The sequence below is a fragment of the Papilio xuthus genome, unplaced genomic scaffold, assembly GCF_000836235.2.
Source record: "Papilio xuthus unplaced genomic scaffold, Pxut_1.1 DF828585.1, whole genome shotgun sequence".
NCBI lineage: Eukaryota > Metazoa > Arthropoda > Insecta > Lepidoptera > Papilionidae > Papilio > Papilio xuthus.
Genome location: NW_013530064.1, coordinates 54,576 through 72,506, shown reverse-complemented (window position 1 = coordinate 72,506; position 17,931 = coordinate 54,576). Strand labels below are relative to the sequence as shown.

Below are 17,931 nucleotides of genomic sequence, written 5' to 3'. Positions count from 1 at the left end.
CAGGCTACAAATGTACAAATAAATCTTATTAGCTTTCCGGTTCAGATCAAAAAATTCTCAAAATAGTAAAAAAACCGTGACTCGCTTTTGCTTTGTATCCCACATATCGTGAAAAACAGTACCCACCTATTTCATACAACAATAAACTTTTTGTAGCCGTTACACATTTCATTTTGAAAACCGATAACTTTCTGGCCGCGGGGTAAAATCGTGCAAAATTTTATTGCTCCAAAAAGCTACGAAAAACAACGCTTTTATGACGCGCACCGCAAAGTGGTAAATGTTTGGAACAAGTATGGAACGACGGAATTCCGCAGCGGAAGCCAGCTTTCGTATCAAAGGCCGGGATAAACGTTTCCAAATAAAACACCAAATTGTATTCGAGAGCAACTTAGCGCTTTATATCGTATTTACACAAAGCAAATTCATGTAACGCAAGCGTAGGTGGCTGTAATAGTTTCCACATTGTTTTCGACTCTGCTCCCAAAAATTTGGCTTAACAGTTTATACGTTTCATCTGTTGTGTTGTATTTTAAAAGCTAAATCGTCTGTTGTGTATACTCTGTTGAATAAAGTTTACACAAAAGTGTAGGAATTGTCTAATCAGGATATCTTTGCAACCGGGAATCAATATTAATTATAATGCGAAAGAGTAATTGGTTTTTCAACTCTGAACATTGCTTGGGTGCTGGATTTGCATTTATTATGAAGCAAACAACAGTTTAATGATATTGGCATTGAAACCGCACGCATCGTAAGAAGGTTCATGTCTCTGCAGCCCTGACCACTGGTTGTCTGAGTCATGGGACTCCGCAGCCGGTGGTGCTCTATTTTTAATATAATATAACCTTGACATTTTAAATACTAAGGTATCGGTTTGATATTGTAATGTGTAATTTTTCTTACTTTCTTAATGAGAACGCCTTGCTTATTCTCATAATCAGGATGACGACGACGACTCTGACGAAGTACAAATCCTCTGATGGAATTGCCGGCTACTCAAGTAATAAAATGATACAAAAGAAAGTGAAATAACTGTAACCTGTTTTTTATTCATTAATTTGATAGTTTATTGGAGATAATGTAGATCGCATGATTTCATACGCCATTAACTGCATTACCAAAACAAATCATTATTTGGTCTCTTTTTTAAAAGATAATGAGAGCATATGTTTTATTTTATATTTCCTATTTATTTATCAGGATAAAATGAGACAAGATTATTAAAAACAAACAGTTTATTAATTAATTGATAATACTACGTTCCATTTCTATATTAAAAGGTATAACTAAGATCTGATTTATCAACATACAGATTAAATTTAAATTATCACTTATAATAAATAATATGTATAACATTTGACCTCATATTTACAACATTTTACTTTATCCAATATCAATGAAGCAAATCAAACCGGATCCGACTTCAATACGAGCGCCTCTCCCGCCTGCAGCGTCACCTGCTCACCGTCTATAGTAGCTCTGTAACATATGTAAATATTCACAATAAATTTACTTTACATTCTTTTATAAATATCTAATCGTACATAGTATTGTATTGTAAGGATGCAATAACGGTAGATACACGGGCACTGAATGAAAAAAACTATAGACTGGTACGACCACGAGGTACACGGAGTCGTTATTTTTTAATAGCAAATGTGATTTTACAAAATTTCGAAGATAAACCAACCAAATTTTGCGCAGGAAATTTTTAGTTTAACGTACCCCGCTAGTCTGTTTGAATGTACACTAGATACGTATATAGTGGCCGGTAGCTTGAGATGCGGTACGCGGTCCAGTCGCACCGTGTCAGCTGTGTCGGCCACGTTGAACAATAGCACGTAAGTGTTGTGTGTGGGCAGGCTCCTCACTAGGTACAACGTGCGATCCGATAATGCTCTAATATCGTACTCGCCGTACGCCAGCGTCTTCTCCTTGCGAAGAGCTGTCAATGCTTGATACACCTGGAAATTATGACAAAATATCCTTAAAAGTACGTTTAAAACTGGAACACAAAATAAAGTACTTAAATCTTTTGAACATCTCAAAGCATAAAAGTTGAATAGATGTAGTACCTTGTAATGGCTTCGAGTATCTTCTTTCTGTTTCGCTAGATTGATTTCTTTGAAATCATCAGCGACGGGTAGCCAAGTTTTCTCTCCTGTTGAGAATCCGGCGTTGGTGCCATTGTTCCAGTGGTATGGGGTTCTGGCTGGATCTCTGGAGTAAAGGTGGTAGGTGTCCTCGTCTCCTCTATTGCAGGCCTCTACATCGACAGTGTCCTCCCAGCTGACGTAGCCGTCTCTCATCCCGATCTCTTCGCCCTGGTACGTCACTGCCACTCCCGGTAGCAACATATTGAGAGAGTTCAAGCCGTCCACCATGTTGTGGCGGAATCGAGTTGGCATCCTGTTGTTGTCGTGGTTGCCAAACTGAAAATAATATTTCAAATCTTGAGCGAGTGTAAGCATCCAACGTTGTAAGCTGTAAATAACTCTTATATATATTTATAATTTAAAAGTGCTAGCATTAAAATTATCACTTTCGATATTCATTTTGCGAAAAAAAAACAAAAAAATTATACATCCATAGACTATTATCACTTCTTTGGCGTAAAAAATTCTTACCACCCAGTTGGGAACACCACCGTGAGGCATGTACGTCAGCCACCTGAGAATGATGTAGACAAAGTCTCTGGCATTTGATTTAGCGGATAAATCGGTGATAAAGTCGAAGTTAAAGGGAAAATGAGCGCCCACCGCGCCCTCCTCGTTCCCATAGTACAACATTGTCATCGTCACGTTAGCGTAACCTTCCGAGAAGAGTACTCTGAAATATAAAAAAAAATTACGTTCAAAATTATTATACATACTACGGAATTGATAGAGAAAACTGGGAGTGCACAAATATTTATAATAACTGACCTAGTGTCGCCAGGATGGTCCTCAAGGTATTTGTCGACGAATTCCCTCCATTCATAAACGATATCATAAAGCTCGATTAGGTCTTTGGTGTAAAGCGGAATCGTGTAACCCAACTGGTGCGGTTCGAAATGTATTATTCCACTCAGAGGGTCATCAGGGTAGCTACCGTTGTGGTCGGCGGGGTCCGCTTCAATCAGGTAAGGCAGAGCGTCCACCCTGAATCCATCAGCACCCTTGTCTAGCCAGAACTCCATGATGTTGAACATTTCTTGCCTGACCACTGGATTTCTAAAGTTGAAGTCTGCTTGCTCGATTGCGAACTGGTGGAGGTAGAACTGTTGACGAGCCTCGCTCCATTCCCATGCCGATCCCCCGAACTGGCTGACCTGTAATTTTAGGTAATCATACGATATACAAGAGGTAGTAAACTTATGAATCTGAGCAATACATCCGTTTAATTTATGAGAAATAACCATAGACTCGAAGAAGACTATAAAAGAGAGAGATTGAGTGAAGGTCACGTAGCGAGGTTTCAATTAAAATCTTACCCAGTTAGAAGGTGGACGCATAACACTGGCATTATTGGGATCTGGTCCTGGTGAGTCAGCCCACACGAAATAGTCTTCATATCCTGGTACTTTCTTCTCAGAATTGATGAAATACTCAGACTCTGTGCTCGCGTGATTGGGAACAAAATCCAATAGTACTTTTATACCTGCAAAATAAATAGTTATCACTTTTATTATACTATTTCTACTTTATTAAAGAAGCAGATTTTATCAACAAGGTGAGATTTGATATTAATGTGTACAAATAGTTTTATTTGTATCATTAAATAAATAACAATAGATTTTCATATCACGAATTGCCTCGTGTTTTAGGGGACATTTTATGTCACCTATAAACGAAAACCAAATTTAATTTCAATTCATCACATGCAATTATTGGCATTACCTTGAAAAAAAAATGGATGCGGAATTTAAATACTGACCTAATTCATGGGCTTTTTTCAGTAATTCCTCAAAATCTTCCATAGTTCCATATTCGTAGTGAATTTTATAAAAATTGCTGATATCATATCCGAAATCAACCATGGGAGATTCGAAGATCGGCGACATCCAAATCGCATCGACACCGGCGTCCACAAAATGTTCCAACTCGCTGATGATTCCTGCAATTACGACAAATGCTTGCAATTTACCTGACATTTGACGATTATGTTATTGTGAGTCAGGAAGTACACCTATACTTTATTGTAAATCACAATTACGTCGGGGACTGATGGCGTAATCACTGCGCAAAATGTCAGATAAGTATATTTTTTTAGTTTACTGTTGATGTTTTATTTATAACGTTGTTATTGTTAAGCAAGTACTATTTTAGATATTCAGCTTGGATATGATTTAATATTGTACTTCATCTTATATTACAGCGTTGTTTAACATTTGTAATTCCAGCTAAATTTACAACATTGCCTTTAACTGATTTATCTACTTAGTCTTCTCTAATCTAATTAGTCTTAGTAGTTAAAAATGTTTATTATCATTATGACCTTCCTTTTACTTATCTAAATCAATCAGCGTTGTTCATATTAATCATGATTGAACATTTCTATTATATCATTTCTTGTAGGCCTTTTTTACGATATTATCGTTTTTAATATCAATAATATGTATTATCTTTGATTGAAATGTTTTTCTGCTCTACTTTAAAAATTATCGTTAATATATTTTGCATAATTTACATATAAACACATTTTCATGCATATGCATTAATTTGCATACAATATTGTCTGTTTATTTAGTTTGGTTAAGCTTTATCGAAATTGTTTTTAACTTATGTGTTAATTGATTCAATAACAGTATTTTTGGGTTCATTGTTCCCTTATCGTATTACCTGACGATTGTTTTTACGATAGCAAGCTAGGGAATTCTTAGGGTGAAAGAAAACATCGTGATGCAACCTGCACGTATCTGAGAAGAAATTCAAAGATACGTGTGAAGTCAACCAACCCGCACTTGGCCAGCGTGGTTGACTATGGCCTAATCACCCTTAACTTAGGGTAGGCTCCGAGCCCCTCGGTGGGGACGTATAGTGAGCTGATGATGTCATGATGTCAAGCTAGGGAATTTACGGTCTTAGTCAGATTTTCGAAGTCAATGTATGTTGGGTTCTTAAATATTACTATTGAAGTATTGTAGGTTGCGATTTTATCCATAAATAAAATATATCTAACCTTTCAAGTCACCAATACCGTCTCCATCGCTGTCCTTGAACGATCTTGGGTAGATCTGGTAGAGTACGCAGTGCTTCCACCAGTCAAGGGGCAGCAGTTCGGGCGGCGCAGGCGCAGTCGTCTGCGTCGATAGTACCGCGAATGTTATACCAACTGGAAATTGAATATGAACACACACATATTGAATAAAGAGACAAGATGTAGTTTTCTCTATTTGTGGATAAAACGGGGAAGCAGTGAATCTCATTTAATTTTCGCTTCACCTTTTGTTCCGAAATGATGAAATGTTAGGGTCGCGTTTATTGGAAAAAGTAAGAGATAAATTCAAGTTAAGGGACATAAAACGATATAGCCGATTGTTTCAAAAACATTGCAAATATTTTAATTCGCAAGAAATTCGTTGTTATTTTTCTATTCATTTTCAAAACTCCAATGCTTGATAAAATTACTGCAAAAATGAACAGTTATGTTCAAAATTTCTATGTTTTTTGATGTTGTTTATTTTTCTTAAGCCGCTTGTAATCTTTAGAGCAATTACCGCATAAATTAATAACATTAAAATATAATCTTATCGTAACTCAGAAGTAACAATAAAAAAAGTAATGACAAATATTACCTCAATGACAAACAATACTATTATTAATTTCTTTATTGTATCATTCAAGATTAAAACAGGAGTATTTTAATTAACCTTATGTGTTGTTTTATACGTAACCAATTTAGTAAGATAGGACGAGTTGTTCTGTTTTCAGAATGTTATCTACAAAAATAAGCGTGACCTAGTGAGGTCCGTGTGGGTTTAAATTAATAATTGGTATAATATACAATAGCTTACTTGCAATCCCTCCCATGACGGCGAGGGCGGCCACCGCGATCGCGGCCGCTTTCAGAGCTGTACCCATCGCGTCTGTGCCGGGGACAATGCGCGTGCGCAACTCTCCACCATTATTTATCATGGATCATGCCGACTTTAAAGATTGCGCTATCATGATCGATGAATCTTTTCGTACTAGTTGGGGTGCTATTTAGATTCTAATGCCGTTGCTATAATAGTTGACACCACTTTACAAAGTTTAAGATTTGTATAAAGTATTTTCGTGGCTCTTGAGTTGGTTCTAATATTTGCGCAAAATTTTGTTATTCTTTCTACTATAGCGACAAAGATTGGTCAGATCTTAAAGAGTCGCAAGTGGTTTAGCACTTTAGTCAGTAAATAATATAAAGTATGCACTACAATAACCTGGCATGTTCTTTTTTTTAATTACAGTTAACGAATAAAAATGAAATTAAACAAGTCTGAAGAAGACAATGCTTATCTTGACACAATATTTTGTTTTTAACAGAAAAGTGTTATTAACAGATGAGAGTAACGTTTTAGAATTGTAACCTTAATTACGTTTAAATAACGATAACGTTATATCTAGAAAGAACATGTACAACATATAATTAGCATACTTCAAAAACATTACACGCTCTAATAAAGAAAATTCTATAATATATTACTAATAACAAAAAAAATAAACTTCAAATGTTTAAGCAATAGTTTATTTAAATTTTTAAAATTTAACGTTTTAAATATTACTATTTAATCTACGTATGTGCTACAAAAACTAACGTAACCGTTTCGGGCCATGTTTTAAATATCCTATGATGATTTTAGATGCGAAAACCACAACAATAAAATCGTTTCTATTTTGTTTAACGTTTACATATACATATGTACATACGTAGCACTTCGCCGATCGTTTTACAGATAGTTTATTTTAAATACAGTATATAATCAAACATATAATCAACTTTAATCCCGTCATTATCAACTCCACACGAGTTTTATAATCCAGTTGTTATCAAATAAATATCCGGTAGATAACAAATGTCGTATACAATTACATATGTATATTTATTTGTACAGTAACTTACCAAAATAAAATCTTCTAACAAATCTGTCCATTGTCATTGGAACAACTCCCATTATTAACTTCTAATGATTGTTTAAGTATAGCTTAATTTGGTCTTATACTTTGTTTGAAATGAGTTAAAAAGAAACGCACTTTTTACTTGATAATGTTATCAATATAATTTATGATATCTAACACTGTTAACAGTGTAATACTTTGAGTTGAAGCTATGCTGTACTCAATATTCTTTTTAATAATAACGCATTATAACCATTTGCAAGACGTGTTGTTACTATTCTATTTAAAAATTCAAGTGAGTCACATCTTTGGAAACATCTGCTTTTATAGAGTAAGGTCTTTCGTACACGAAGCTACGTAAACCTTAGAAACCCGGCGATTTTAGTCTTACCGAATACAATGTTAAAGATGTTTGGGTCAGGCGTGCGTCGTCGCCAACATTTTGATCTGTCAGTCGCTCGATACCTGTTTGTTAATACCGTCGTGAGAAAAGATGGCAAAGCAAATTTACACAGTCGAAAATTTGTAATGTCGTGTTATTCATGTAGCCGTGAAGTTGCTACTTGTATACGCAGATACGTCATTCCCGTGACGTAAAAAGTAAAGCATTTGATATTCGGGCAAACAACATCAGGAAAAACTACCACGTATTATAAGAAGAAGTAATTCATAATAGCGCCAAAGTTTCAATAGTGAAATCGAATCCACTCCTCCGCTTATTAATGACGTCGGCTGACACCTGAGCCGCTGCAACTCATCGCATTATTCAATCTAAATGGCGATGATTAATTGGGACGCGTCAGGTCCACTCGTGTTTGCACTCCAGCCGCTCGTGCGCGGCGCGTGTAAGAAGCGAATTGATTTTTCGCGGATTTTTTCATGGGACGCATTAATCACACGCAGGGACCGGGGCTTAATTAATCACGCTGGAGGTCTCGCAGCGCCTGTCGATACCAGGGCCTCGGCCAGGGTCCGCCGCCTCATTTACAATGGAATTAGGCGGTGCGCCGCCTAAACGAAATATTCGACGATCCAATCGCCAATCGCGGCGGAGCGGTACGTGAGAAAAATATTATGAGGTCGTATGAAGCCATTATGGATGTATATTTAGTGTTCGTAAGCCGAAGGATTTCGCTCGAGTGTGCGTATGTGTAATCAGGATTACGGTCCGTTAATCATGAGGAGAATATAAAGTTAATATTGCTCTCAAAGCTGCTTATGTATTCTGTAATCATACTAATTATGTGCTTAATAATATGTGACTCAAAGGCAGCTAAGTCAATAGATAAGTAAAATATGATTATATTATGTTTAACATAGTAGCTGCTGTAGATTTGTAGCAATTCAGAAGATAAATTGGGTACTAGAAGTATGTAAGTATGTTGTAAAGGAAAGGTTTCTGATTGGATTCGGTAACCATGTTACAAGATTGTACAGGAGATGAATATCACAAATGTAGAATATATTTTCGCGAACTAAGAAGCAATATCTGTCGAGAAATGGTTAACTGTACATTCCACGAACCAAAACTGTCGAATTGTTTATCCGCTCAATGTCAGAGCTGTTAAGTGACTTGCGGATATTTGACAATTTTTAGTTTCTTCTAAACTTACTTTAATTTATTTTATTATTTTTGTTATTTATTACATTTTAGTTGCTTAGTATACATATATTTATATATTTTTCGATTTATTGTTAAATATTTTTAATAATAAAATATACATGCTATAAATTTAATGACGGGAAGTTGTCTATTGAATCTTCAAACGAATGTGGGTCGAGGGATTCGAAGGGTCTGTGAGGTTGGATTTTGACGGAAAATATGAACACGTTTCGGTCTCCGATTCAATCCTTTTTGACGCTTTTTCAAAGTAATGAATTATTCAGCGATCGTTGTATATAAACTTATGTACTACGACATGATTGTTGACAAAATTATTTCATATTTTTAAAGTGTAATCGTTACTCAAATTATTTTATGCAAATAAAATTTCCGAGAGATAAAGAAAGTAAAGAGTCTACTAGGAGAGTTGCTAACATTAATTTCGAAGCCGCAACTCGACTGTAGGATAATTACAAAGCGTCTTGTTTTATTTGTAAACTGTTCGAGTTTTAGATATTCACTAGTTAGAACATGAATCGGAATTTAATTAAGACTAGACGAGAGAGAATCGACTTGTGCGGGAACAAAATAAATTGCACGCGATGAGAACTTGTTTTTTTTTATTTAGTTGTTTAACACGTCCTTTTTTGCATCTCGGTCGGGAGAGAATTTTAATTGCGCTCGTAGTTTCAACGCCATGCGCCCCCGTAAACCTCGCCTACGCCACGCACTCGTCTGGAGAATATACGAGACTCTTGTGGATGTTGCGAAATTATGTGAATATAATTGTTGAAAATACATTTAAAATGTTAACTAACAATATTTTTGGTTTGCTACTAACTTTAGTATCCTTAAGTGTATAGTATCCTTGCAGGATGCAGGACTTACAACACCTTGAAACCAACAGTTGTATTCGAAGCGGAGTTTTTATTAATTTATGATTAATACATAAATATTCTATTTCACCAACAAAGTTTTATTTTTAAACTTTTCTATAATCATCATAAAAATGTTACCATAATTCCTTGCCTTTCAAAATACCGAACAGTGGAATTTATTTTTAAACTTTTCTATAATCATCATAAAAATGTTACCATAATTCCTTGCCTTTCAAAATACCGAACAGTGGAAAAAGTTTGGAATAGAACATCAAAGTCATCTTTAACCAATCAAAACAAAACACAGAATAAAAACGAAACGAACGATCAAGCGTAACGTCGGAATAACCGCGGGCGGGAAAAAAAATGAAAAAAATAACTAAAGCGGATGTTTTCGGATATGCGGCTACGCGGCGCTACGAGCCGGCTATGGGCTACGGCTATCGCTACGCGGGGCGGGGTGAACGACCCAGTGGTGGAGCGGGTCGATACCCTCCCCGTGCCTCCCCCGAGATCGCGTAGGCTCGCCCTCTTCAAGGATGGCTCGTGGGTGTAACCGATCTCATGTAAATATTTCCTTTAAGCAGACAATGAACGCTTAAAATATTTTATTCGGTCTCTTTAAGTCAGACCCCGCATTGAAAATATAGAAAAATGGGCTTGAAATAAAAACTTTATTAGATAGTTTTAAAAGACATAGAAAAAATAAAGATTACTTACTATTTTTTTAAATATATGAAGGTTGAAAATCATTAAATATCATAAAATGCGTTAAAATATTTTAATCAAATCGTGAAAATAAAAAAGAAAACCAAATTCAGTTAAAATAATATTTCCCTTATCGCGTCATCTTTACCGCCCTGAAAGTACAATGAGGAACTAAGTTAAACATTGCTGTAATGGGGTGAAAGCCATATAACCTTCGCTTTACTATTAACTTAGGGGCCTATTACTACAATTACGCGTTATCACCGGGCAGTAATAACTTATTACGTGGTAATTACGCCAACGGAAGTCCTGCGGGATACGTGACATCATATTATAGTAATATAGTTTTATTGCGTTGTTTTGGTCATTATCTTTATTATTATAACTAGGAATTTCTAATGTTTTTGGATTAAAATAAACAAGGACTTACTTGTGGGCCATGTTTTAGGTCAATAAATAATTAATTTCAGAAATCATCCTATTCGTTAAGCGTCTTAAAATATTAATAGGAATCCCGATATCGCGTGTTGATTGTCTACGGGGAAGTAATGGGTTTTTCCATTCGACGTGAAGCATTGTCTGTGGAGGTGCGTGGAGTACGGCACGTCAGCGTCGCAGTAAATAGGTTAATGTGTCGGCGCCACTTCGATAATGGGAACGTAGGCTACGGTACGCTTTTCAGTTATTTTCAACGTACACCTATTGTCGGAATAGCCTGTTTACGCCGTTTTCATATTTGTATAAGGAGAGAATTAAAAAAAAATTACATGCTCATAGTTTACATTGGATTGGAGAAAGAAGTTCATTGCCACATAATTTATCATGAAAATATCATACCAGGCTTCATACGTTTAAAATGAATATAACAATGTTCAGAAAATTAGTGATTTTATCCAAGACAAATATAGGATTGCAAACATTGCGATGCTTCTTATACTTGGTCAGATAAATATAGGGATATTTTGTGCAGAATGTAAAAACATGATATCTTGGCATGTGACACTGGAGACCGGATCGTATCGCATTTTAGTTGAGGCTGGTACATTTTGCTTGTAATGCAACGCGCGGTCGCGGGAGTACCCGTCCGGCAATGTTAGTTCAAGCCCCACGACATTAGCAGTTAATAGATAGCTTAATATCAATGTAATATTTTATAGTTGATTTTTTAGGTGTGCATTTATAACGTTATACGTTAACGTTTCTTTTTACTTTACCTTTGTCTTTACGCTAATTGGTACATATAATGTCCCATAAGATTCTTTTATTGACGTAACCACTTGTACTAAGTACATCTTTTAATATTCAGAGTATTGCTATTCACAAACTCCATTTGAAGCGGTAATTTGGCACATTAAACTTAGCAATGGCAATTTTATGGAGCGAAAAAGAGAGATGTCTAATAATGTAATTACAACGGCCGTCATTGGGCCAAGGAAAATTTCCATCCAAAATTTTATGCGCGGACCTCCTCAGTTAGCAGACGCTGCTTAAATGTCGGGCCAGGAAGTGATCGATTTATTGACATAATAATTTTTTAGAATACGAAATTGCGACATCAAATATATTTAAATAACTCCTAGGTAGCATAAGTTAAGAAGCATATCAACAAACTATCATGAAGTATCATTTGAAAAAAAATCGTTTTGTTCTGTAAATAGAAGATACGAATCGGTGACGACCATTTCATTCTCTTCTAGATCTAAAGACATCTAGACAGATTTAAAGAGTAAACTTCTTTTTTTTATCAATTCAGAAATTGCATTTTTAATTAATTTTCTTGTATAATGGTATCTGCCAACCCCTCTGAGCTACAGGCGTGAGTTATATTGTTGTTGTATAATATATACAAGATAATCATAATGTATTAATCCGCGACTTGTAGCATCGGTTGAATAGTTTCATGAAATTAATCTTTTAATCCATTACTTCATGTCTTATCAAGAATAAACTCAATGGAAAAGTATTGTTGATAAACAATGCCGCGGACATATTTCTTTTATGTTTTGATAATTATAAACAAAATACGAGTACATTTTTCCCTGTTTTGTATTCCAAAGAATAATATGTAAGAAATAACGAAAGAATGACTAAATAAATAATGTGATATTTTAAGTTAATTTATTTTATAAAATGGTAAAACATATTTTGCAATCTAAAAATAGGAAGCGTCTTTTAACTTTGTAAACTGGATTAAGTGACACGCTACTTCTAGTATCTTATTTCACAAGCTCTATGGCCGCGTAAAGCGTCGCCAGGGGGCGCTGTGTGTCCGAGCGAGACGGCTGTCACCCGACGAAGCTGTCTCGCTCCTTTTCATTTCCGTCTCTCAGCGCGTTTCGACAGAATCGAGATTATTTTCTTGAAATTCATTCGTAAATCCCATTCCATTAACTCTGTATTCGACTTGCCGCTAGTGATGTTCTTGTTCTATGTAATAAATATTGTCGATATGATTTCGATAGTTTTTCATCTATATAAGAAATTCATATTGTGATATTTTTTTATATTAAAATTTAATTTAATTACGTTCTTTTTTATTATAATAGTGTTTAAGAATGTCTATTATGGTTCAAAAACTCCTAGAAATTATGAATAGCACAATATTCTTATGCATTTGGATACCAGATAAGAAATGTGTGATACCCTCAAATGGATAGAAGTGGCTAAAAAACTTTCAAGCGTGTATATAATATTATACAAAGATTATGTATATACTTATTTCGTTTGAGAAGTCCACCTAAATTTAACCAAACGTAAAAACTGTTTGGCAAATCCGTTTTGGAAAAGACGGCTTAGCTGATACGTCTTTTACAGGCCGATAAGCGGGTATTGCTGACAACGTAGCGGCGCGCCAGCGGCAGCAGTAGACCTGGACTGCGAATATTTGCGCGACATTTAATTTCTTTCAACTACATCATGCATGGATTATATTTTAATAAATCGGTATATCTATAATTAATGTTATAAGATAATCTTGAATGAAGTTATTATATTTATAACGCTTACGATTTATTTTATTACTTTGTAAAAATATTTTTCATACAACGCATTTTGTCATCGCAACGACAGCGCTCGCTTCGTTTTTTCGGCGAATGACGCAAGCCGCAATTCCCAAAACTAACCAGAATTACTGTTTTGTGTTAGTCTCAAACAAGGAAGGCTTCGAACACAAATCTTGATCGTTTAACATCGGTGAATTTGGATAATCCATACAACGTATGAGATAAGCGCTATATTGCTCCAAATTCTAATACTTACTTACTTACTTACATTTTACTCAATTATTTTGCTCTTAAAAAGTTCCCTAATAATTAAATATCTCTCAGAGTTTACAAAGATTAAAGATATATAATAAAAGACGTTGTGTTTAGACTCTGAAAAATATTTCTTTTAACCCGTTCTCTTTGTGCTCTCTGCGCTTTGTCTTCATTGAAAATGTTATCAACGCCTTTGATTGAAAATTCTTTGCTTGTTTTTTCTCTGGAAGGTTTGTTGGTAGGATTTCTCTTATTTAACTTGGGAAAAATATTTCAAGATAATCGTTTTAATTTAATTTATTAACATTGTAAAAAAAAGTTATTTATATCTTATACAAATTATTTCGTACTATATCTCAACAAACGTTCTCTTGTTGCAAAAATGTAATCATTTTAAACATATTTTCAACATACATTTGTTGTGACTTACATTAAAAACTACTTTATCGAGATAAAAATGTTTTTTTCCAATCTTAATAGTAACAATTAAGTAAGTGCAACAAATAAAAGTCATAGAACTAGGCTTCGTTTGCCAATAATATGATATTTGACGAAGCGTCACAAATGTTTGTCTTTGTGTGTGATTAGTTGTACAACATATCTATTTTAATTATATCAATGTTGTTTTAGTTATTCTCTAAAACGTCACGATATTTCCTTTAACGTAGTATTTTTTTAAGTTCTACGAAATAATAAATAACTTCAAAATGTTTGAGGTAAATTATCTCGATTGTTTCTCTACTCTTATACTAGGATTGTTTTTACATTTTTTTAATGCATATACACGTCAAAGGCCTCATCAAAGACTGAATAAAAAGTAACCGCTCAACTTAACTGTAAGCATTATACTAGTAATTATAATCTCCAAAGTATTTACCAGTTACTTTTTTTGAATATAACAATTTAACAAGGTCTCAATATGTAAAATTAAATAAATTTTGTAAGCAAATTCGTGTAGTTAATAAAACCCTTGATTTATAATTTTCACGTCGTTCTATCATGTCCTGATTATTGTATTTATACCAATAAGTAAGACTTATAAGAGTACAAAACGCCTATAAAACTTATACCGAGATGTCAATATGTGCGTGTAAGTATTCCGCGGGCGTGCGAGTCGCGAGCAATAAATACGTCCCGATCGTACTTCACATAGAAATTCTGCCTTTATCGCGATTTCTTTGCGTCGATACGATAAGCCCCTCATATCTCTGAGAGGCGGAACGTGAGACGATTCCGGCCACACACATTAACGTTCAAATTTGACGAATATTAGTGTCACACATTCCTTTCCCTTCCCTTCCCTTCCCGTTGACTTGTGCGCGACTCGATATGGGAGATGATGCGGCGTTATTTGATATGTTACATTGTGACGCTCCACTTGACATCATAAATTGATATTCAATATCCCTTTGAAGGAAATTCCGAAGCTTGTCATTTGTAAATCACGCATATTTTGTTAATGTAATACCAATATTTAACTTCGTTTATTTGATTCTAGAGTTAGACGCCTCGGTTTAGTAGAGTAAAACACCATTTAAATAACGTCTCATTAAAGAAACTTTATCTGCAGTAGTTGTTATGAATCAAGAACTAGGCCATATCACAACTAGGATTCACCGTCAGTCAAAGAGTTGTCCATCCAAATTGCGAGCATCTGTCTTTGGGTACAATATTTCTTGTTTCTGCGTTATCAAATCATCATTATCACTTCATGTTTGTTTCAATTTGTGAACACTTCAATATTTCCCTGACTGTCTGTATGAACGTTGACAACTATCTGAATGGCTCCCTTGCCTACTCCTATCCCGGCCAGGAGATCTCGCGGAATCTCCAGGCCGGTCGTCTCCCCTGTCACCAGCGTGCCGAGGATGCGAGGAGTTGGGGCAGATGACGTGCTCGTCAAGAGAAGTATCAGAGTGAAGAACGAGAAGACGCTGCAGGCGCTCCTGGAATAGAAATCGAATTATTTTATAAATACTTTAGATGTACCTCTATTTTTTAATCTCGTTATTAGTTTTCCTTTTATTAGTCGCAGAGAGGGGCTCGAATCTAGCCTAAATAAGAGTGCGGGGAAGGGGAGGTGTCGAGGAAAAATGAAGGAAACTAAGAAATATTATAAATTTAATAAGACCACAATAAATGAGTTATGGAAGGATTAGGTATCACTTTTAGGTAAAGGGCAATGACGTCAATAAATTTTAATTGAGATAAACTAAAGTTAATATTGTTGTAATGATGTACTTACATCGCGACCGCGGATGGAATAACACTAAAGTAAACTAATATTGATCATTATAAAAAAACTTTCACCGTCGCCTTTACGGAGGCGAGCTAGCGTCTTGATCAGATTGCACTGCCCGAGTGCGTCTACGTACAGCCAGATAAACGCAACCAGATAACTGATAACATATTTTATCATCAATAGTTTCGTAGCCAAGTCGATCTGGGACGATCAGAAAATTGAAAAGAAAGAAAATCTGACTGGCTCATGCTGTAGAAAGTTATGAAATTTTATTTAATTGACGGTTTCCTTTAGATGATGGGATTGCTGAATTATAAGCAAAATTAATTTTATCAATGATTATATTAAAATTATATTTGTGATTGTCCCCAGATTATATGGACTCGTTGTGCAAGGACCACTTCTTGCAGCGGCAGTACCGCAAGCTGGACGGCGGCGTGCTGTGGTCGCGCAATGAACGCAACCTCGACTGCACCGTCACCTTCCAGACGCACAGCATCCTGCAGCGCTTCATGCTGCACTTTGACATGCTGCAGCTTGACTGCAATGACCACCTATACGTCTACGACGGCGCGCACGCCACCGCCCCACCTAAGGTCTGTCTTCATTGAAATAATTTCTATAAGCTTGATGTCAATAACTTTATCCTCAATTTATTTTTAGTTGTTAATCCCACTGTGAAATTCAAAACCAATGCCACTGAAATTGAACTACCGCAAGAATATGCATTGCAATAAATGCTCTAGTCAGACGTAACGGAATCTAAAGCCCCTTAATATAGAGTTGTGGTGTCTGCGACAGAGCGCGATGACATTTCAATTATGTTCCCAGATAGGTCCGCGAGGTCCACGACCTCTGTGTCCGGAGCTCTCAAGTGGAGAGTTATATCATTTTGAATTGGTATTAGCGAGGATTCCATCGATATTATTTTCAATTTGGAGACATTCCAAGAAGTCGTGAGCGGCAATTATCGTGGAGACGGCCGATTATCCCTGATTGTTCCCGATCGCTGCGGGTGCGGCTGCTCGTTAGTTTGTGTAAAGACCCTCTGAGATGGTATGCTAATGAGACTGCGAGGAATGCCCGCCCTGGTTCAATTACAACTGACTTTTGAGAACAGCGTTTAGTCAACTCAGTGCGGTAGCGATTCAATGGTTTAAGCGCTCTTAACATTTAACTTAATTGCGCCGTCTGGTGATTTTATACTGGCTGTTGTAGATGTGGTAACTTGCAATTGCCCATAATAATTTGATTTAGATGTTAAAATCTGCTTGTCACTGGCTATCCAAACCTAATCATGTAAAATAATAATACGTGATTAGGTTTGGGTAACGAATGAATTTCCGCTTGGTAATAATTCATCGTGTTAGTATCCAGGTGAAAGGTTGCGTTTGAATCACGTTTGCGTGTACAATTACTTTTAAAAGAAGCCAGTAAAGTAACCCAGTATCACTGACTCACTAACCGCAGCTATTCTCTAAGACGATTAGTCTCCGCTCAGTCCAACTCCCGCTTGATTACTACTTTAATTTACTGACGTACCTGAAAACCTAAACTCCCGAGTTTAAAGACTTTGCATCGTATTTCATCTTGTAAATATTAAATTACTCCAAGTTGTGGTTAAAATTAATTATCCAGAGTCCAAAAGGTTTGGGCAAGAAATTCTTGAATAATAAATATTTAATTTGGCATGAGAGAGTTGATAAGGAGACAGGACAAAGGCAGGGGGGCACAGGTGTCGCGGCCGCTCGCTAAATAATTAACACACGGTGAGGGACGCAACTTTGCGCATTTTAAATTCAAATCCGACAACTTTGCACTCGTGACGGTTCTTTGAACAAAGGACCTCCTGTTACCTCTGTTTCGGGGCTCTGCGAAATACCTATGGGACTCGGAGTAGTTTTCTTTTGCGGTGTGCCTTTATTTATTTTTCCTTATCCTAAATACACACAATTAGTCAAGCTGAGGCGGCAGGCGGGCAGGCGGGCCGGGCCGCGCGCATTGAACCGCACAGACTTATTACGGCGACTGCCCTGCCCAGCTCTGTCGGGGGGTGCCTGTAACAAGCGACCCTCGCCTTTGTATTACAATGGCAGCTTACAGATATATAACTTTAGATATTTCTATCAAGGTTATATATAGACATTTAACTAGTAGTTTATTG

At 36.0% G+C, this 17,931-nt stretch overlaps 2 protein-coding genes across 5 annotated transcripts in view; one reads left to right on the top strand and one right to left on the bottom strand.

Annotated features, from left to right (window-relative positions):
• The window catches only part of loaf (low-density lipoprotein receptor domain containing lost and found), a 43,978-nt gene that overhangs the window by 12,561 nt on the left and 13,486 nt on the right, over positions 1-17,931 (top strand). For 2 of the 3 annotated variants that reach the window (XM_013305811.1, XM_013305812.1), the window contains one exon: positions 16,140-16,363. In XM_013305811.1, coding sequence (XP_013161265.1) covers positions 16,140-16,363 — 224 coding nt within the window. Of the gene's footprint in view, positions 1-15,978; positions 16,026-16,139; positions 16,364-17,931 lie in introns of those variants that run through there. The other variant, XM_013305813.1, reaches the window with a different exon arrangement.
• LOC106113082 (maltase A1-like) lies at positions 1,391-6,134 on the bottom strand. 2 transcript variants are annotated; one of them, XM_013305807.1, is made up of 9 exons: positions 5,999-6,134; positions 5,164-5,316; positions 3,919-4,098; positions 3,476-3,642; positions 2,928-3,313; positions 2,631-2,832; positions 2,079-2,435; positions 1,729-1,967; positions 1,391-1,482 (listed from the first exon to the last, which is right to left on the bottom strand). In XM_013305807.1, exons 1-9 carry the CDS (start codon positions 6,117-6,119, stop codon positions 1,410-1,412), a joined length of 1,878 nt encoding a protein of 625 aa, XP_013161261.1. In that variant the 5' UTR covers positions 6,120-6,134; the 3' UTR covers positions 1,391-1,409. The 2 variants fall into 2 exon arrangements, with proteins under 2 accessions (XP_013161261.1, XP_013161262.1); XM_013305808.1 differs by lacking the exon at positions 1,391-1,482 and adding an exon at positions 1,628-1,653 and having other exon boundaries at positions 1,688-1,967.

Coding starts and splice junctions, on each gene's coding strand:
- LOC106113082 (XM_013305807.1), bottom strand. CDS start 6,119: ATGATAAATAATGGTGGAGAGTTGCGCACGCGCATTGTCCCCGGCACA. Junction 5,317..5,998: donor CGTCATGGGAGGGATTGCAA/GTAAGCTATTGT, acceptor TTCAATTTCCAG/TTGGTATAACATTCGCGGTA. Junction 3,643..3,918: donor GAAAAAAGCCCATGAATTAG/GTCAGTATTTAA, acceptor TTTATTTTGCAG/GTATAAAAGTACTATTGGAT.